Genomic DNA, 22808 nt, shown 5'->3' with positions numbered 1-22808 from the left:
TTGGACAAGTATGTGCCGAAAAAGTGGGTTACGGACGGAAAAAACCCACCGTGATTTAAGAGCGCAATTAGGTGAATGCTCAGGAAGCAAACACAGTTGCACTCGCGGTACAAGAAAGATCGGGAGAATGACGACAGGCGAAAGTTAGTAGAGATTCGTGCTGCTGTAAAAAGAGCGATGCGCGAAGCATTCAACCACTACCGCCGTCATACCTTAGCAAAAGATCTTGCTGAAAACCCAAGGAAATTCTGGTCTTACGTAAAATCGGTAAGCAGGTCGAAGGCTTGCATCCAGTCACTCACTGATCAGTCTGGCCTGGCAACGGAAGACAGCAAAACGAAAGCTGAAATTTTAAATTTAGCATTTGAGAAATCTTTCACGCAGGAGGATGGTACAAACATACCGCTGTTTGAGTCTCGTACAGATTCCCGTATCGAGAACATAGTGATAGACATCCATGGGGTTGTGAAGCAGCTGAATGGGTTGAAAATAAATAAATCGCCAGGTCCTGGCTGGATTCCAATTCGGTTTTACAGAGAGTACTCTAGTGCATTGGCTCCTTACTTAGCTTGCATTTATCGCGAACCTCTTGCCCAACGTAAAGTCCCGAGCGATTGGAAAGAAGTACAGGTGACGCCTGTGTATAAGAAGGGTAGAAGGACGGATCCTCAAAATTACAGACCAATATCCTTAACATCGGTTTGTTGCAGGATTTTCGAACATATTCTGAGTTCGAATATAATGAATTTCCTTGAGACAGAGAAATTTCTGTCTATGCATCAGCACGGCTTTAGAAAGCATCGCTCCTGAGAAACGCAACTCGGCCTTTTTTCACATGATATCTTGCGAACCATGGATGAAGGGTATCAGACGGATGCCATATTCCTTGACTTCCAGAAAGCGTTTGACTCGGTGCCCCACTGCAGACTCCTAACTACGAGCATTTGGGATTGGTTCCAAAGTATGTGAGTAGCTCGAAGACTTCTTAAATAATAGAACCCAGTACGTTGTCCTCGATGGCGAGTGTTCATCGGAGGTGAGGGTATCATCTGGAGTGCCCCGGGGAGGTGTGGTAGATCCGCTGTTGGTTTCTGTCTACATAAATGATCTTTTGGATAGGGTGGATAGCAATGTGCGGCTGTTTGCTGATGATGCTGTGGTGGACGGGAAGGTGTCGTCGTTGAGTGACTGTAGGAGGATTCAAGATGACTTGGACAGGATTTGTGGTTGGTGTAGAGAATGGGAGCTAACTCTAAATATAGATAAACGTAAATTAATGCAGATGAATAGGAAAAAGAATCCTGTAATGTTTGAATACTCCATTAGTAGTGTAGCGCTTGACACAGTCACGTCGATTAAATATTTGGGCGTGTCATTGCAGAGCGATATGAAGTGGGATAAGCATGTAATGGCAGTTGTGGGGAAGGCGGATAGTCGTCTTCGGTTCATTGGTAGAATTTTGGGAAGATGTGGTTCATCTGTAAAGGAGACGCTTATAAAACACTAATACGACCTATTCTTGAGTACTGCTCGAGCGTTTGGGATCCCTATCAGGTCGGATTGAGGGAGGACATAGAAGCAATTCAGAGGCGGGCTGCTAGATTTGTTACTGGTAGGTTTGATCATCACGCGAGTGTTACGGAAATGCTTCAGGAACTCGGGTGGGAGTCTCTAGAGGAAAGGAGACGTTCATTTTGTGAATTGCTACTGAGGAAATTTAGAGAACCAGCATTTGAGGCTGACTGCAGTACAATTTTACTGCCGCCAACTTACATTTCGCGGAAAGACCACAAAGATAAGAGAGATCAGGGCTCGTACAGAGGCATATAGGCAGTCATTTTTCCCTCGTTCTGTTTGGGAGTGGAACAGGGAGAGAAGATGCTAGTTGTGGTACGAGGTACCCTCCGCTACGAACCGTATGGTGGATTACGGAGTATGTATGTAGATGTAGATATAGATGTAGATACCCTTACACGTTCATCAGCTTGATACAATTTGAAACGAGACTCGTCGAACCAGGCAACATGTTTCTAGTCATCGCAGTCTAATGTCGGTGTTGACGAGCCCAGGCAAGACCTAAGGATTTGTGTCATGCAGTTATCGAGGGTAGACTAGTAGGCCTTCGGCTACGAAAGCCAGTATCGATGATGTTTTGTTGAGTGCTTCGCACGCCTACACTTGTTGATGGCCCAGCAATGAAATCTGCAGAGATTTGCGGAAGGGTTGCACATCTGTCACGCTGAACGATTCTCTTCAGTCGTCGTTGGTCCCGTTCTTGCAGGATCCTTTTCCGGCTGCAGTGATGTCGGATATTTGATGTTTCACCAGATTCCTGATATTCATGGTTCACTCATGGAATGGTCGTATAGAAAAATCCCCACTTTATCGCTACCTCAAAGGTGCTGTGTCCCACTGCTCGTGCGCCGATTGTAACTTCACATTCAGACTCAAATCTTGATAGCCCGCCATTGTGGCAGCAGTAACCGATCTAACAACTGCGCCAGTTGTCATACAAAGGCGTTGCCGACGGCAGTGCCGTATTCTGTTTTCATCTCTCTTTATTTGAATACACATGCCTGTACCAGCTTCCTTGGCGCTTCAGTGTAGTTTCTGGCTTTCGATTCTGAACGTTAACGGTCTTATTTTCGTAGTTTCCTGATTGACTTTCATGTACCATGACCTTTCCTTTCGGCTGGTCCCAGCGGAGGCTCGAGTCCTCCCTCGGGCATGGGCGTGTGTGTTTGTCCTTAGGGTAATTTAGGTTAAGTAGTGTGTAAGCTTAGGGACTGATGACCTTAGGAGTTAAGTCCCATAAGATTTCACACACATTTGAACATTTGAACCCTACCTTTTACCTTCACTTAACATGGCACAGTGTGGTTTACTTTGCTTCACTCTGGTCGTGGTGTTGCCTCTCTATGGGACTGTCTCTCTTTGGCTACACGCATTTGACTGCAGTCGTGTACATTATTTATTTTGTCTCTCATTACAGTCGTAACGAAAATCGTTGGAAGTGCTACTAAGTCAGACAACTAACTGACACTGTCCAGTCGGTATAATATGACCACCTGGCAAAAGCATGGATAAAACCACCTTTTGCAGCCGTTGTGAGACGTGCAGAGAGAGAGTTAGTGAGGCTCCGGAAGGCACCGACAGTAATGTGCAGCCATGCTGACTCCCCTGCCGTAGCCAGCTGCGCTAAGTTGCTCGGTTGAGGATCCGTGGCGCAAACAGACCAATCGAGATGGTCACACAGGTTTTATGTCGGGTTTATATCCGGGGAGTATAGTGGCCACTAGTGTACGGTAAACCTACCCTGGTGCTCTTCGAACCACCTGTTTGATACGTTGCATTGTCCTGCTGGAAGATGCCGTCTTGCCGAGGAAAACCAAACTGCATGTAGGGGTGGGCATGGTTCCCAAGGATAGATGCACACTTGTGTTGATCCACTGTCTCTTACAGAATTACGAAATCGCCCAGGGAATGACCCCTGGGCGGGACCCTTCCGACGATTGTTGCAGGGTGTTTCACGCCGTACTCGCCAACGGTTATCTGTTCGGTGGGGCAAAGGAAGGTGAGTTAGCTGTTCGATGGGGCAAAGGAAGGTGAGTTACCTGTCGCCACTCAGTGGATGTACAGTTGCGATACTGTCGTGCAAATTCCAATCTCTGTCGCCGACGAACCGCAGTCAGCATGGGTGCACGAACCAAGTGCCTGCTGCAGAGGCAGATACAAAGCAACATTCGCTGAACGGTTGTTGAGGAGACGCTTTTGGTAGGCTCTTGGTTCATCTGGCCGGGCAGTTGCTCAACAGCTGCACGTTTATTCTCTCGTGCATATCTCCACAGACGTCGTTCACCCCTGTCACCTACGGCCGTGGTGCAACACAGTTGCGTTGGCGCCAGTTTTCGATAGTGCCATTTTGCCATGCACGGTATACTTGAACCAGGGCGGCACGCGAGCAGTTTACAGACTTAATTGTTTCGTATATGCTTTCACCCGTGGCCCGGAAGCCAGTGATCATGCCATTTTGGATGACAGATAACTCGCTTCCTTTCTGCATTCCGACAACGACTATACTAGAATGAAATTTTCACTCTACAGCGGAGTGTGCGCTGATATGAGAGTTCCTGGCAGATTAAAACTGTGTGCCGGACCGAGACTCGAACTTGGGACCTTTGCCTTTCGCGGGCAAGTGCTCTACCAACTGAGCTACCCAAGCACTACTCACGCCCGTCCTCACAGCTTTAATTCCGCCATTACCTCGTCTCCTACCTTCCAAACTTCACAGAAGCTCTCCTGCGAACCTGGCGGAATTAAAGCTGTGAGGACGGGGCATGAGCTGTGCTTGGGTAGCTCAGTTGGTAGAGCACTTGCCCGCGAAAGGCAACGGTCCCGACTTTGAGTCTCGGTCCAGCACACAGTTTTAATCTACCAGGAAGTTTCATATCAGCGCACACTCCGCTGCAGAGTGAAAATCTCATTCTGGAAACATCCCCAAGGCTGTGGCTAAGCTATATCTCCGCAATATCCTTTCTTTCAGGAGTGCTAGTTCTGCAAGGTTCGCAGGAGAGCTTCTGTAAAGTTTGGAAGGTAGGAGACGAGGTACTGGCGGAATTAAAGCTGTGAGGACGGGGCGCGAGTCGTGCTTGGGTAGCTCAGTTGCTGGAGCACCGACCCGCGAAAGGCAAAGGTCCCGACTTCGAGTCTCGATCCGGCACACAGTTTTAATCTGCCAGGAAGTTTCAACGACTACATTGTTTCCTGTGTGCCCCCGACAGGCTTTATATACCCTTGACTGCTAGTGCTGCTATCTACCGTCTGTTAGTGGTTACTGCACATTGACCTCAAACATAGGCCTGGCTCACATTAATGTGACTGCACTGTCTATAAGCAAACATCGCCTCCAAACACAACTTTTTAATTTTTGCACTGGGCACTTCACTTTAGGGGGTTGGTATTATAGCTATTTCACTCTAAAGTTCTACCCTTCTGAGAGGATTTTAAGATTCCCGTAATCGTATAATGTTGTTGTTGTTGTGGTCTTCAGTTCAGAGACTGTTTATATGCAGCTCTCTATGCTACTCTATCCTGCGCAAGTTTCTTCATCTCCGACAAACTACTGCAACCTACAACCTACATCTGCTTGGTGTATTCATCTCTTGGTCTCCCTCTACGATTTTTACCCTCCACGCTTCCCTCCAATTGGTGATCTCTTGATGCCTCCCAATGTGTCCTACCAACCGATCCCTTCTCCTAGTCAAGTTGTGCCACAAATTCCTCTTCTCTCCAATTCTGTTCAATACCTCCTCATTAGTTACGTGATCAACCCATCTAATCTTCAGCATTCTTCTGTAGCCCCACATTTCGAAAGCTCCTATTCTCTTCTTGTCTAAACTATTTATCATCCTTGTTTCACTTCCATACATGGCTACACTCCATACATATACTTTCAGAAAAGGCTTCCTGACACTTAAACCTATACTCGATGTTAACAAATTTCTTTTCTTCAGAAACGCTTTCCTTGTCATAGTCAGTCTACATTTTATATCCTTTCTACTTTGACCATCATCAGTTATTTCGCTCCCCAAATAGCAAAACTCATCTACTACTTTAAGTGTATCATTTCCTAATCTAAATTCCTCAGCATCATCTGATTTAATTCGACTACATTCCATTATCCTCGTTTTGCTTTTGTTGATGTTCATCTTATGTCCGTCTTTCAAGACACTGTCCATTCCACTCAGTTGTTCTTCCACGTCTTTTAGTGTATCTGACAGAATTACAATATCGTCGGCAAACCTCAAAGTTCTTATTTCTCCTCCATAGATTTTAATACCTACTCCAAACTTTTCTTTTTTAGTTTCCTTCACTGCCTACTTTGTATAAATTATATATTACATTCATATTACTACATTCACAGTTCATTTATGTAACTACTTAACGGTGTTGGATACATGTTTAACGCGATTTCTAGAACAATTTCCATCCACAGACTATTCTAATTACATCTACTAATAATTAGAGTCATTGATAATAAGGTATAAATTGCAATTTTTCACAATTTACGTGCTTTATGTTACGTTCGTTTTATGTGTTTGTGGTATGCCAGTGTTGTCACTGTCACTTGTATCATAGTCGGTACTGGAACTACTGGAGCAGTCTATGTCAGCTTGTCTTCGTCTTCTGCGCCTTCCGTGCTGATGAGTCTGTTTCTATATTTTATTTTCTGATTTTGAGATGTTTTTGGCGATTCAACTGTGTCCATGTATCTCGGTTCCTAAGTGCATCGTATAGTTTTGTTTCCGTCATGTGTTCTATGTCATTATGCAAGTGCCTATTTTTAATGCATTTCAAAAGGAAGTGTTCTGGGCAGCTAATTTGCCAGCATGTGTAACGACTGATTTCTGAAAGCGACATGTGCTGCACGTGCGTGGGATAAGGACCATGTGCAGTTACAAAATGAACCATTCCTCGGCTGGGGTTGACATGCCTCAACCGTAACAACGCACTGATATTGGAGAGAAATGAAGAAACTCGGCGGCACTTACTACTCTCGTCCCACTCTTTTTGTCCAGTGTCCACAAGCCAATTTTTTTAATTGACACCCGTCTTCGATGTGCTGCCCAGTGATCTACAGCACTCTCTCAAGTGTACCCATCTTCAGCCAGTATGTTGCAACTCGATATTTGATTGTTATTCTCGACTGGGTAAATTCCAAGCACAACATACATCCAATCCACTGACGTGGTGTCCGATATAGTCTAAGTAGCACACTCCTCTGTCCCCACCTAACAGTGACCCTGTTCATGATGAGAGCGACTCTATGTGCCCATGTACTAGCTGCAAAGTTCAATACCGACTCCAATGCATTTTATACTGTAAACTTTCAGAAAGACGCTCTGTCTTTTACTTATCTGTCGAGTAGCATAACTATAAACAGTTACCAGTTTCCATCGGAATGCTCGCCAAAGTGTTTTACCTGAGCTGTACCTAATAAGGTGAAGAGGGTGATGGTTTCAGTGTTTAGTTGCTACATAGAAAAACTGCTTTCTAGTGTGCCTGCGATCTAGAATACGCGGAAGAAAACTAGTTTTTGAAAGTTGTGGCTGTGACAGGCAACTTTCAGGCTGACATAGTTAATCGCTCTGACTCCGTCCGAAGAGGCGTCGCAAGGCCCAACGGTACCGACCGATCGCCGTGTCATCCTTGGGTGACAGGCGTCATTGGATGCGGATATGGAGGGTCATGTGGTCAGCACACCGATCTCCCGACCGTTGTCGGCTTTTGTGACGGGAATAGCTCTGACAGGCCTGAGAAATAGCGTGCTGTCCAAATATACGATAAGGTTCAAAAATGGTTCAAATGGCTCTGAACACTATGGGACTTAACTTCTGAGGTAATTACTCCCCTTGAACTTAGAACTACTTAAACCTAACTAACCTAAGAACATCACACACATCCATGCTCGAGGCAGGATTCGAACCTGCGACCGTACGGTCGTGCGGTTCCAGACTGTAGCGCCTAGAACCTCTCGGTCACTCCGGCCGGCTACGACAAGGCGTCGTCGCCATATGTTAACATAAGACGAAAGCTGCAGTGCCGCTACAGTGACAGAATGATATGATGTGAGCTAATACAACTAGATTTTCGTTCTTTCTCTGCTATTGATAAGCCACTGACGACAAGACTGACTGCTCTACATTTCTTAGCTTGATGCTTGGCTCCCGAATTGCACGAGTACCACTGATGTACACATGTGAAGACATGTGGGACGGTTCGTTCACTCCAGTAACATGTGTTCATCAGTGACCTTTTTTTCTTAACTCGTTTGCAATAAGTGTTCTTTGTGACGTTTGAGAATGAGGAGTGAACAATTTATCTTATATTTTTCTAAAATGCACTCTAAGACAAAAAAGGACGCACCACAAAGAAATTAACTGAATGAGACGGAAAATGGTAGATGTGGTGCACATGTACAGACAAACAGATGATGACATTTTCAGAAAAATTGGATGATTCATTCAAGAGAAAGAGCTTCACAAATTGAGCAAGTCAATAATGTTTAAGTCCACCTCAGACCATTACCCAAGAAGTCCAAGCAGTTGTTCGGCTGGACACTGATTGAGTTGTTGGATGTCCTCCTGAGGTATATCGTACCAAAATCTGTCCAATTGGTACATTACATCGCCAAAATCCGAGCTGGTTGGAGTGGCCTGTCCATAATGCTTCAAACGTTCTCCATTTGGGAGAGATCCGGCTACCTTGCTGGCCGGTGTACGGTCTGGCAAGCACACAAACAAGCAGTAGAAACTATTGCCATATGCGGGCAAGCATTATCTTGCTGAAATGTAAGCCATGAAGGGCAGCAAAATGGGGCGTAGAGTATCGTCGACGTACCGCTGTGTTGTTAGGTTGCTGAAGGTGACAAATAAAGAGGTTCTGCTATGAAAGGAACTGAAATCCAAGACCATCACTCATGGTTGCCGGGCAGAATGAAGGGTGAAGGTTAGGTTGGTATCCCACCACCGTTTGGAGCGTCTCCAGGCAGGTCTTCGTTAGTCATCGGGGCTCAGTTCGCAGTGGGACTCACCACTAAAGACAATCCTATTTTAGTCAATGAAATTCCAGGCCGAGGGCGTCTGTGGATACGCCCTGGACAACGGTATGAAACCATCCTGGCTATCACCCACCATACGGCTCGACAACCAGGAATGGTAGTCTGTGATGGCATTTCTTTTCGTAGCGATACTCCTCTGGTTCTCACCTGCAGCAAAATATTCTACGCTTTGTTTTGCTTCCCTACATCGAATGGCATCCTGCACTTACCTTTCAGCAAGACAGTGCCAGGCTGCAGACTGTCAGAGTTTCTACTGCTTCTTTTCGTGCTTGTGAAACCGTTCAATGGCAGCAAGGTCACTAGATGTATCACCAATTGAGAATCTTTGATGCATTATGGGCAGGGCCCTCCAACCACCTCGAGATTTTGACAATGTAACGCACCAATTGGACAGAATTTGGTACGGTATCCCTCAGGAGGACATCCAACAACTGAGTGTATCAAGAGCAAGCCGAAAAACCACTTGCATAAGGGCCAGAGGTGGACCAACGTGTTACTGACTTGCTCAATTTGTGAATCTCTTTCTCTTGCATAAAGCATCTAATTTTTCTGAAATTGTAGTCTTTTATTTGCCTGTCCATTTGCATGTACATCACATCTGCCGTTGTCCAACCCGTTCATACAATTCCTTCGTCATGCGTCGTGTTTTCTTTTTCCTTTTCTTTTGGGAAAAATCTTAACACAGACAATTCCACTCCCCTCACACATGATTAAACGCAAGATAATTTAAATTAACAAGAAGGATAGCACAACATCTCCCAATCCCTAGGTGCAATAAATATTACATTAATAACTTTTAGGTTATAACCGAAAACAAATTATGTCTTTATTGAGTTGCGGAAGCACGGCTCTGACCTAAAGCCTATTAACGTAAGATTTCTAGCACCTTTTGACTACCATATGACAGTTTTGTTTGTGCAGGCCTAAAAACGTGATCAATTTTTGTGTCATCAACTTCACGTTTGATCCAATTAGGTCTGTCCTTTTCCCCAACACATTGGAGGTCTACAGTGAGCTGCCTGTGGCATTCACCTTTTTTTTTTCTTCCGGTTTTGCTCCTGCCGCAGTCATTAGGAAGCAGCAGGTAATTGAGTAGTTCACGCGGCAGCGAATCGTTAACCTACTCCAGCAACATTTCCAGCAGTGTTCTTCTAAGTCAGTGACAGTACTCCAGTCCAGCCACCGTTAACTACCCGTTCGTTGGCTGCAACCATTCCCACCTTATTACTTTGGGAGCTTGTCTCCAAAGCACATCCTGATCATGAGAAATATAGCAGATACGTCTGGTTCTTACTTACAGGACAAATATTCAGCCACACCACGGAAATGAATAGTGTCTATGTCGAGTAATCGTTTGAGACCTATCCCTTCGAATACATGGTATCACAACACGTCCAAGTCAACTATGAACTGGCTGTTAAACAGCTGTTTATAAAGTTCTCCTTGGCATAAATCATGCCCAACTTCTTCACGCACCACACACACACTAACGGGAACGTAACCTTGCACCTTGGAGTATTTGTAGCGAAAACTTGGGCAAAATTTCAAAAGTTAGAGTCTGTCCAGCGATTGCAGCAAGTATATTTTATAGCAACTGACCCTCTGGTGACTCAGGCACGTCTGTTAGCTCCTAGCAACAGTAGAGAAAGAGCTTTTCTGCCAGGGGACGTGTTTCTTGATTGAGATATTGGTATATTGTACAGTTTGTGGTTTCATTAAATGATTGTTCTGAAATGAAGCAAAGCTTAAATTTGTAACACACTAACGACATCGAAATGTTTTACTAAACAGTATTCTTTAGCAGTTTTGAATGAGTGCCGGGGCTTGTCGGACCTATCCTGAAGTTGAATCGCGATTGGTATAGCACTGCGAACCAGTGCAAAGAAAATTAATTCCCCGAATTTCCCTTACGAAAATATATGATTTTTAAAATAATATACAGCTTTTATTAATATTAATGAAAATTTCTCGTGAGTTTCTATTACAAGCGATCTCAGAACTAAATGTGTAATCTGTATGAATCAAGTCAAACTATAAAGCTTTATTTATTGACATTTAATGATCTTATTTTTAATAACTAAAAAGGAAAAAAAGACTTACAGGTATTGTTCATACACCTCTTCCAAAATATTGTGTATAAACAAAATTACAGGCAGAGGCTGACAATATTTGACCAGATGCCTGGCACAATCGAGCATTGTGATGGGGATTATTAGACAAATGAACGTAACAGCCGCGACAACCTAGAATACCGATACTAGCTATGCACCTCATTGCGTGTACATGTAACAAAGTAAGTGAAACACAGTTATACATATATTTATAGTTACTGAATTACTTTGAGGGAGTTTTTTTAAAAAATAAATACTGCTTGAAATTATTACAGACGAACTACTTATGGAATAATCATGTGCGTGAGGAGGCATTTGGCTACCCTAACAGAAGCATTCCTGTCATCTTATAGCTACCAAACATGTATCTCTGTACGAGATCTTCCACTAGATTAACTGTCCGAGTAAAAATGCTACAACCATAGTGATGTCGTTAGATGGGCATGATAGTGAACTCAAAGTGGTGATTTGGCCACAAAATTTGGCCGATCTGAACCCAATTTAACACATCTGGCACGGTGTCAGACGCCGGCTTCGCGCTCACAAAAGTTGCTTCTCTACGCCAGGTATCCTTATTTCTATGTCGTCCATACGGGAGTCTGTCCAACGTTCAAATGAAGGACTGTTTTCACGGTTGTCCTGCGTGAACTATTTCTTGAACGTGAAATTTAAATTTCGGGTTTCGTTTCGCTATCTTCAACTGGCACACCACATTGGTCAACAAGGGACTGAATGGAAACCTTAGACCCGCTTAGCGATTTTACATATGACCTGAATTTTCTCGGGTTCTCTGCCAGATCTTTTGCTAAGGTGTGGCGGTGGTAGTTGTTGAATGCTTCGCACATAGATCTTTTCACAGACGCATGCATCTCTAGTAACCTTCGACTGTCGTCGTTTCTGCGTCCACATTTGAACCTAGAGTGCAACAGCCTCTGCCTCCTCAGCATCTTACGAATTTCGTTATTAAACCAAGGTGTGTCTTCTCCATCATTTATCCACTTACTATGGACTTACCTCTCCAGAACACGATTCACAATCTAGTTAAACTTTGCTCATAGTTCCTCTATATCCATTTACCGGTACTAAGTGATGACAATTCACTGTCTAAGTAAGACGCTAATAACTGTTTGCCCGCTGTATCTAGCATAAACATCCTCCTAGCCTTCTTGACTGATTTATTAACTTTCGTAATAATAGATGCTATAATGACATTATGATCGCTAATCCCTGTGTCTATCTGACATTGTTGATGAGGTCCGGCCTATTTGTAGCTACGAGGCCTAATATATTTCCAACGAGTGTGGCTGCCGAGTTAGCTGCACTAGGGAATGAAGCTGGAGGCAACAAGGTACTTTGTGTCGTTTTTGACAGATCTCCCGAAACGTGTAGTGAGATAATAATAATAATGAGCGTATGGCATTGGTGGCCGGGAGACCCCTCGCGGGGCGTTTCGCCCGCCGCTCCACAAGTTTTTTAACGCCACTACGGCGACTTGCGAGTGAATGAGAATGAAATGATGATGAAAGACACACAACACCCAGTCATCTCGAGGCAAAGAAAATCCCTGACCCCGCCTGGAATCGAACACCGGACCCCGTGCGGGGGAAGCGAGAACGCTACCGCAAGACCACGAGCCGCGGACCGTAGTTAGATGATAAATAAGTAAAAAAAAATTATATTGTCTAGTAGACAAGTGTTTTACCATTTAGTGTCCAATATGGTCGCAGGCTCCCTGAGAAACTTCTCTTCTAATCTGATAAAGTAACACTTTACTTGTATGCAAGACATAATTCATAAGCTTCCCATACTGATCAGTATTTTGCGCTTTGGTCCACTTGCAGAACACGTTCCACACTGAACCACCGAGGGCGACTAATAACAAAGATACACCTGCACTAACTAGCTTACTTTCTGATAGAATCGAGTATGAACGAATTTTCCCCGCTCGTAAAAATTGTGCATTTCTTGCTGTTTCAGGTTGTTGACTTCAAGCATGGGGGTCGATCAAGGAAGGGTAATCGACACCGGACCGCCGACCTCAGCTGACAACTTCTCCTTCACGTGAGTAGAGTGTCAGCCAATGTATATTTGCTCCATGCTTTTCTGTTTCACTTGGCGTCCACGGATAAGAAGTGAACTTCACTTTCAGAGTCTGCGATGTACTCTTCGTGAATCGGTGTTACTTCCTTCTGCACCTTGCGAACTCCCTCAGTGCAACTGTCCGTATACGGAACAACCAACTCTACCGATCAGGCTTGCTTACGCCACTGTAGCACCGATCTAATGGACTCGTATCTCCACAGGATTACTCACGTCCGTCTGTGCGTTACCCGAGAACTGACACTGGTCACAGTGTGTCGGTCTACATCTTCCTCTCATTTCTATTCGTCCCCGAAGACGGATGTGCCCATCATAAATCATAATAGAAATACGTGACTTGACACCACCAGCTAGCGTCAAAGGCTAATGAAAACAGAAGTGCGAGATACAATTTTGAAAATAGCCGCCTTGGTAAACTCAACAAATTAAAAACCCTGGGAAATTACATCGAATGAATACATTCAACAACCTTTGTTGCTAACCATTTCATATTGAAATATATTAAGAAAATGTATTACGACGCGTATCGTTGACATCCGGGTGTTGTGGATTTCTAGATCTTATTTTCAGCCTAAACGTAATGCTGGTACCTGGTATCAGGAACAGGATTACCTCCTCTATGCTAAAGAGAGTAGGTTCCGAAAAGATCGATGATGACGTCTTGAAAATCAGTGGCAAAGGCAGTTAAGTACATGGAATATTTGTTGACTTTTACTTACTAAATTAGGTTACATTCTTTCTCGGAATTCAGGCTATGTCCGTACCAAATTTCATTCAAAGCGGTTCAGCGATTTAGTCGTGAAAACGTAACAGACATAATATTAGTACGGATATGAACAAAATTATCCAAGAATGAAGACAAATGGGAGACGGCTTCATTCAATCCAACAGAAACACAAATCTAGGTGCTTTATTTTTTTGCAGATGATTTAGCTCTTGTGGCAGTTTCGTAGGGTGACATGCAACGTTCTGTATCCTGTTAACAGATTGTATCCGAGAAATACGGCACGGAGAGTAACTTCGCAAAGGCAAAAGTATGGTCTTCTGTCGAAGATACCTAGTGCAAAGCAAGATCCTATTGAAAAATAGAATTCCAGAAGAAGTGAGCACATCCACATATAGACTATTCTTTGTGGAAGAAACACACCTACCTGAAAAAGCTACCAGGTGTAAAGCAGCAATGACAGTCATTAACAATATAATGTAACCTTCTATAGTCCAGAAACACATCAGAATACAGATTTATAAGAATTGTTCTATGCTACAGCAACGAAATATTAAAGGCAAAAGATGCTCAAAGACTCACTGCTTGTGAAATGAAATTCTTGAGACGAAATGGGATCAGAAGAGAAACGAAGATAAGCTGGACGGACTTAAAGTGGAACCCCTCACATGTTACATACAGAACTACTAAAACTAGAGGAGAAAGCATGAACGACGAATGAGGTTAAAGATGATCCTAAAATCCATGCTCCACTACCACCTCAGTGGTATACGATCGCTAGGTCCACCAAAGAAAAGATGGCAGGAAAACTTCTCGACGAGATCGTAACAGGTCAAGAGGCCTAACATTTTGAGGGAAGAAAAAGAAGTACGATCTAAAATATTGGCTCAAATGTGATGCCAAAGCGTGATGATATTTCCAGCTGCAAACTGATTGGCAACTTTGTGTAAATACACAGAAACGAAAAATTTTGGTCTTCACAAAACGCAGAATTGCTGTAACCTATAATATCAATGAGTCGCAAATGGAATCAGTCAACACACCCAAATGCCTTGGTGTAACAGTTTGTCTGCGTATGACGTATAAAACGATTACATACGCTCAACCGTAGCTAAATCAGGTCGCTTGTTGGGTTCATTGGTACGATAAAACATGTACACATATATCTTATTATCCAAGAAAAAGGATTTTGTCGATCAGACAGCCTTAGCACTGCTTGGAGTGAACCAAGGCGTGATAAAGGAGTGGGACGTAAAATAATCGGAAACGATCGATATTTGTGCCACACATAGTTTTCTGCATTTATTATGTTGATTTCGCAATTAATATTACATTTTATCTCTCTCAGAATGTTAGTATTAATGGAAAATATATATATATATATATATATATATATATATATATATATATATATATATATATAATTTAACACTGCGTTAAATTAATTTTACATATAGTATGTGAAAGTTTTACTTTATAGCTTCTACGCAGTATTTGGCTATTTAAAACATCTGAACAAAGTGAGTTCGATTTTATGTAATATAAAATTGAAATACATAGGTGACGAAGAGCAATTAGTCAATTGTCTACAGCAGATTCATCAATCACAGCTTGGCAACGTCCATGTGCATCTCATTGGATTTCAATTTTTTTTGTTGACCTCTTGAGTAGTATTCGACTGTCGCAGATCCTTGTTGCAGGACGCTGATGTGCTACAGTCACCAGACCGATATTCTTTTGAAGTGTGGTTCATCCTCATTTTTTTAAACAAAGTGACTGTGTTTCTTTCCATTAATTGTTATTATTGTGGTCTTCAATCTGGAAATTGCTTTTAGGCGTCTCTCCATGCTCATTCATCCTGTACAAGTCTCTTAATCTCCACATAAGTAAAGGAGAGTAGTACACAATTAAATACGGTGCACAGAGAATATTCAGTTTGAACTGTTCCTAGTAATACTGATATCACTAAATGTTGACCTTTATCAGAGACATCTTTGACTGTGACGGTGGAAAATTTGGAGAGCTATCTTCCCTTTATTTGTTATTGTATGTTTCTTGTAGTCAGAATTACAATTATCTTCTATTTATAAGTTTAATATTTTGCATAATACATGCAGCTAAGAGGAATTTGCTATTTTGTGATCAATGTACAGTAGTAGCTATATACTGACCAGTTTTAGATATACAGATATGTATCTTAACCAGTCTTGTAGTTTATGGTGTCTTCAGCACGCAGTGAAACACTTGTGTACAGTACACAGTGAGACAGTGTAGACCCGTGGATGCTGGGAAATTCAGGCCTATGACGATTTGTGAAGTTGCAGAATGTGCTGGTGAAAGTTCTCTTAAGGCAGTCACACCGACAAATGTAGCTTTTGGTCTTAGAAAAAGTGGAATTTATCCGTTTAATGTGATCATCTTCGATGAGTTCAATTTCGTTATGTATGCGGTTTCAGACCAGTGTCTAAATTATAACGGTGTTCCTAATCCAGCAGAGCCATTGGATACAGAGGGATGTGTGACCCCTCCAAGCACTTAGAAAAATGACATGTAAAATGTTGATGCAGTCAGTTGAACTTTCTACATTGATCACCCTAACACTAGTAAATCATGTATCTCATTGGAGGAGTTTCGTGAGTTCCGTAAAGATCCTAGTGGAAAAACAACTACATACTCAAAACGGAGAGGCATCATACTGACCTAAGCACCTGAGAAGGCGACTATTAAACAAAAAACTTCAAGGAAAAGGGTAAAGTTAGAAGGAAAAGAGAAAAGAAGTGCTATGAGATCAACAAGCTAATGTGAAAATAACGGGGCATAAAGTAAAACTGATGAACAAGGAGTTAAAATTGTCTCATCTGATGAATCAGAGAGCAGTTGATCACTACATCTTCTTAATTCGAACTGGTGTGTTGTGATAGATGATTGTATTTAGGTAAATATCCCATTTTTTTTCTTTTAGCTAAAGTGTTGAAGAATTAGATGACGGTGAGAAATATTTGGTCTCGTACCATCTAGAAAGTAAAATAATAAACAGGTTTTGTGTCCTCATATGCAGAAGATCCAGTTTGTGTATCACAAAGGACACTTTGATTATTCTGCCTTCAGTTTTGCCTATAGCTACCGAAAGACTACATTCAATGTCCAGTGTCCAATGAATTTTGTTAGTTTTATTGCCAGTGTCACGTGCTCATTGACTCACTTCGGAAGACGTTCCCTGCAGTTGGAAGAAAAATGGTTCAAATGGCTCTGAGCACTATGGGACTTAACTTCTGAGGTCATCAGTCCCCTAGAACTTAGAACTACTTAAACCTAACTAACCTAGGAGATCACACACATCCATGTCCGAGGCAGGATTCGAACCTGCGACCGTAGCGGTCGCGCGGTTCCAGACTGGAGCGCCTAGAACCGCTCGGCCACTCCGGTGCATTTGGCAACGAAACGTCAGGAAGAAGAAAGGATCGCTAGATAGCAGACATCCTGAGGCATCAAGTAATAGTCAGCTTGTTAATGGAGGGAAGTGTGCGGGGTAAAACCTGCAAAGAGTGGATAAGGCTTGACTTCAGTAAGTAGTTTTAAACAGATATAGGTAGCAGTAGTTACGAGTGGGTGAGAGCAGTACACAGTGAAACAAAAATTACATTTTAACGATTTCGTAGAAATTACTTTTTACAGAACAGAATGTTTGTGTTTATTCAGAAGAAAAATTCTTTACCAATACTTTGGAATGAAAAAAAGCAAATGAATGTACAATTTTAAAAATATGCTGCACTTCACTGTGTACTGCGTATAGCACACAGTGAAAACATCAGGAAGAAGAAGTTTATAGACCGACCTCAGCCTCACAGCCCAGAATTTTTAACTAATGAAGACGCAGGCCATGAAAGCCTACACGTTATGATGATTCCATAGTTACTTGGGAACATAAAGCCCATGAATGACGGCAAATAGGCTCCAACTAACCGAAAATAACTATTTCCAATCGATGATAGGTTCAGTTGGACCAGAGAACCCAGTCCATTCAATGTAAACACAGCTTACAACATCAGGAGCAACCAGTAGCTTGGACAGTGCCTTGTTGACAACATGGTTCTATGGATTCGTGGAGTCTGTGCCTCGCTCGAAACCTACCATCAATTCTTACCAACTTAAATCGGTACCCAACTGATCGGGCTACGGTTTTGAGCCATCCAGGGTCCAAGCGATGTGGTCACGAATCTAGGACAGGCATTGCAGACGACGTCGCGCTGTTAGCAATGGCATTCGCGTCGGTCGTGTGCTGTCACAGCCCAGTAACGCAAAATTTCGCAGCGCTGTCCTAACGCATACGTTCCTCGTTGTCCCACATTGATTTCTGCGGTTATTTCACGCAGTCTTGCTTGTCTGTTAACACTGACAACTCTACACAATCTCCGCTGATTTCGGTCGTCAAGGGCGTCGGCCACTCCTTTGTCCGTGGAGGGAGATAATGCCTGAAATTTGGTATTCTCGGCACACTCTTGCCACTGTGGGTTTTGGAATTTTGAATTCTCTAACGATTTCCAGATAGGAATGTCCCATGCGTCTAGTTCTAACTTTCATTCCGCGTTCAGAGTCTGTTAAGTCACGTCGGAAACCTTTTCACATGAATCACCTGAGTATAAATTACAACTTCGCCAATGCACTGCCCATTTATAATTTGTATACGCGATGCTACCACCATGTGTATATGCACATATGACTATACCATGAGTTTAATCACCTTACTCTATGCTGAAGTAAACTCTGTGAGATTTACGCAATAAAACGCAAATAAAGAACAGTGTAAGTGGTATATTATGACCGTCTTCATGTCACTGAAAGACACATTTTGCACTGCGGGCCACATGACAAAAAAAAAAAGAAAAAAAATACTTCAATCAGGTTTCTGTACTGGTTATAACTTTTCGCTCCATGTATTTTATCCCTGCTGCCTTCATAATACTAAATAGTGAATTCCTCGGAAAGACGTCTAAAACTTTACTTAAATCAACAAATGCTATAAACACAGGTTTACCTTTCTTCAACCTAGCTTATACGATAAATCGTAGCGTCAGTTTTCCCATTCTTCTGTAAATAATTCGTGTTAGTATTTTGCAACAGTGACTTATAAAACTTGTGGTTTCCTATTATTCACACATGTCAGCCCCTGCTTACTTTGAAATAGGAACTGCTATATTCGTATTGAAGTCTGTGGGTATTTCGCCTGTCTCATCTTGGCGCCAGATGAAGAAGACATTGAATATTTTCTCAGGAAATTAATAGAGGAGTATAAAAATGGGGCCTTCAAGTCAACATGCATAAAACGAAACAAACCATGATTTGACCCTGAAAGAGGTCATGGGGACAATTACACATACTGAAGAGTACAAATATCTATCAGTAACAATCACACGCGATCATAAACTAGATAAGGAAATTAGTTCAAGAATAAATGTTAAAAAGTTCACTATTAGAACATTAAGTGGGATTTTATGAGGGGAAGAGTTTAGAAAGGAAATAAATTTAAAAAATTCAAAACAATTGTTGGAAGCATCATGACACATACAGATCAGAACTACGACGGGATTCTGATAGGTAACTGGCTTTATAAAGAAAAACGATGTTACAGGTTTGAAAAATTGTATTTAATTTAGATATCCCTCCTTGAGCTCAATACATTTATGATATGTTTGGTCCAGCTTCTTTAACACACCTAAAACAAAAAATTCCTATTGTGCTGCTACAGACTCATCGACTGCCTTTCTGACTTACTCAATGTTCAGAAACCATTACCGATTGAGATATTTCTCCATGTTTGGGAGCAGATAATAGTCTTGAGGGGGGTGGGGGGGAGAGGACCAAGTCAGGCAAATAAGCACGATATTTAAGAGAATTTCAAAGTGAAGCCCTGCCAATTTTTGCTGCGTGATGGCCCCATGTGAGGAAGGGCATTGCTTTACAGAAACAATATTTCTTTTGTCAACAGTACTCGACGTTTGGATGCCAGTTCTTACTTCATTTTACCGAGAAGATGAACACAGTGCCTTGCCGCAATGGTTTTACCACGTTGTAAGTTATCAATAAGTAGTATCGCACCTTTACGTCAAAAGACGGTGATCTTTGTGTCTTGAACTTCTTTGGACGTGGAGAACCATGGAGTGTTCTTCGGTCTCTGGATTATAAATTTACATCAATGTTTCATCCATGGTGTCGAAACGATCCAAAAATCCCATAGAATCCCGGCGAAATTGGACCACAATGGACTGTGAACCAATCATTCGTTCACGGTTTTGGTCTGCATTGAGACATTTGGGAACTCGTTTGGCTGAGAGCTTTCTCATGTCCAAAATCTCTTGAATAATATGATGGACACGTTCTCGGGATATGCCCAAGGTCTCTGTTATCATTTTAGCAGTTATACTCCTACCATCCAGGATCATGGGGTGAACAGCATCCACGGTTTATGGAATTGGTGAGCTGGGCTTCCAGGACGCTTTTCACCTTCAGTGCTGAAGCGATGTGTTTGAAATGCAGGAAGGCAGTTCTTCATAGTGAAAAAGGAGGGGGAGCTATCAGCCAATATATCAGACGCATCATCATAAATTTCTTTGGCGGTGTTCTCTTTCAGAAAAAGATACATAATCGCAGCACAATTCTCTATTTGCTAGCGACATGTTAACTCAAACCCATTGTTACTGGTACGTAATTACGATCACATTTAATGTAAATATCAAACCTCAATGCCAAAACAAATGAGAATTAATCTAAATTCATTACAACTAGGAAAATCTAAGGACTTATCAGCACCCCTCGTATCAACAGTGAAATCGAAATTAATAAGAATATTGATGGCAGCTGAGATGGACTTTTGGAGACGGTCTGCAGGCGTATCCAAGTGGAAAAAGAGGAAAGAAATAAAGTCATCAGGAAGAAAATGGATGTAACAAATACTGTTATTGATTTTGTGGAAGAAAAACAACTCATGTGGTATGGATATGGGACAAGGATTTCAGAGGAGAGATTGCCAAGGAAGAAAGGCTGAGACAACGGGCCACGTCCACGAGACTCAGAGGACCATAGACACGGGTCTACAGGTAGATGCCGTGTTTCTTGACTTCCGCAAGGCGTTCAATACAGTTCCCCACAGTCGCTTAATGAACAAAGTAAGAGCATATGGACTATCAGACCAATTGTGTGATTGAATTGAAGACTTCCTAGATAACAGAACGCAGCATGTCATTCTCAATGGAGAGAAGTCTTCCGAAGTAAGAGTGATTTCAGGTGTGCCGCAGGGGAGTGTCATAGGACCGTTGCTATTCACAATATACATAAATGACCTTGTGGATGAGATCGGAAGTTCACTGAGGCTTTTTGCAGATGATGCTGTGGTGTATCGAGAGGTTGTAACACTGGAAAATTGTACTGAAATGCAGGAGGATCTGCAGCGAATTGACGCACGGTGCAGGGAATGGCAATTGAATCTCAATGTAGACAAGTGTAATGTGCTGCGAATACACAGAAAGATAGATCCTTTATCATTCAGCTACAAAATAGTAGGTCAGCAACTGGAAGCAGTTAATTCCATAAATTACCTGGGAGTACGCATTAGGAGTGTTTTAAAATGGAATGATCATATAAAGTTGATCGTCGGTAAAGCAGATGCCAGACTGAGATTCATTGGAAGAATCCTAAGGAAATGCAATCCGAAAACAAAGGAAGTAGGTTACAGTACGCTTGTTCGCCCACTGCTTGAATACTGCTCAGCAGTGTGGGATCCGTACCAGATAGGGTTGATAGAAGAGATAGAGAAGATCCAACGGAGAGCAGCGCGCTTCGTTACAGGATCATTTAGTAATCGCGAAAGCGTTACGGGGGATAGATAAACTCCAGTGGAAGACTCTGCAGGAGAGGCGCTCAGTAGCTCGGTACGGGCTTTTGTTAAAGTTTCGAGAACATACCTTCACCGAAGAGTCAAGCAGTATATTGCTCCCTCCTACGTGTATCTCGCGAAGAGACCATGAAGATAAAATCAAAGAGATTAGGGCCCACACAGAAGCATACCAACAATCCTTCTTTCCACGAACAATACGAGACTGGAATAGAAGGGAGAACCGGTAGAGGTACTGAAGGTACCCTCCGCCACACACCGTCGGGTGGCTTGCGGAGTATGGATGTAGATGTAGATGTAGATGGCAACAAACAATACTGGATTACCAAAAAAGTGTAAATATGTTGTAAAATTCGGAATAATAATAATAATAATAATGTTCTTCCAAGCACCTCAGTAATTCTGAAGGAGTGGTATCTACTCCAGGGGCCTTATTTTAAATTAGATCTTAGGTCATCCAGTTCTCCGTCAAGTTCTCCTTATTACCTCCTTCAGATCTTCATACACTTTCTATAAAATTGTTTACAAGTTTGTTACCCTAGTAAAGCCTTCTTATATATTGCTGCTGAGCATTCCACTCTTGACTTAGTGTTGCATTGACATCTGAGATGTAAATTTTCACGTAAGTGCTTCACTTTCCCATAAAAAGATCGCTTTAATTCTCCTACAAGTAACATCCACATTTCCCACATTCGTGGATGCACATTCAACTTCACGTTTGACTTTAAGCCATTCCTGCTTAACGCTTTTGTACTTTTGCCAGTTTCATTTCTTAGATATCTGTGTTCCCTTTTGCCGGCTTCGTTTGTTCCACGTATTTATTTTCTCCTTTCCTTAATTAAATTGTCTCGTGTCCTCAGTATTCTACGACTGATTGAATACTGTCCTCGAATTTCCTCGTTGTGCATGAGTTTCTGACGTCAGTTTCCTACGCTTTCCTATTACATCACACTATGACTGAAAAGTTTTCCTGTCGCTAGTCGATAAACATGACCTAACTTTTTCCTGGAGCACTTTTATGCCTTTTAGTCACAGCCTGCTCTTGTTTCAGGGTGTTGAGTGTGCAGCTGACGACGAAGCCGACTGAGAAGAAACAGCAGGATGCCTCAGACTACGACCCGTTCTCCGAGAGGCATGTGGAGCACCCCAACTCGTGAGTGTCGTTCACTTTCCACAGTCAACACAGGCGAGGCGTTGATGGTGATAATTTCGTTTACATCTGATCTTCTGACAAGGGAACCTCCCCATCGCACCTCCCTCAGATTTAGATATAAGTTGTCACAGTGGGTAGGCCTTGAAAAACTGAACACAGATCAATGGAGAAAACAGGAAGAAGCTGTGTGGAACTATGAAAAAAATAAGCAA

General features: G+C 42.5%; 1 protein-coding gene across 1 annotated transcript in view; it reads left to right on the top strand.

Annotated features, from left to right (window-relative positions):
• Window positions 1-22808, top strand: part of LOC126176723 (proton-coupled amino acid transporter-like protein pathetic) — a 173881-nt gene that overhangs the window by 34067 nt on the left and 117006 nt on the right. Inside the window, exons 2-3 of the mRNA XM_049923892.1 lie at window positions 12709-12792; window positions 22495-22596. Of these exons, the coding sequence (XP_049779849.1) occupies window positions 12725-12792; window positions 22495-22596 (170 nt within the window). The 5' untranslated portion in view covers window positions 12709-12724. The remainder of the gene's footprint in view (window positions 1-12708; window positions 12793-22494; window positions 22597-22808) is intronic.

Source organism: Schistocerca cancellata, chromosome 3 (assembly GCF_023864275.1).
Source record: "Schistocerca cancellata isolate TAMUIC-IGC-003103 chromosome 3, iqSchCanc2.1, whole genome shotgun sequence".
NCBI lineage: Eukaryota > Metazoa > Arthropoda > Insecta > Orthoptera > Acrididae > Schistocerca > Schistocerca cancellata.
The sequence above is the reverse complement of the archived record's forward strand: the minus strand, read 5'-3'. Positions and strand labels throughout refer to the sequence as shown.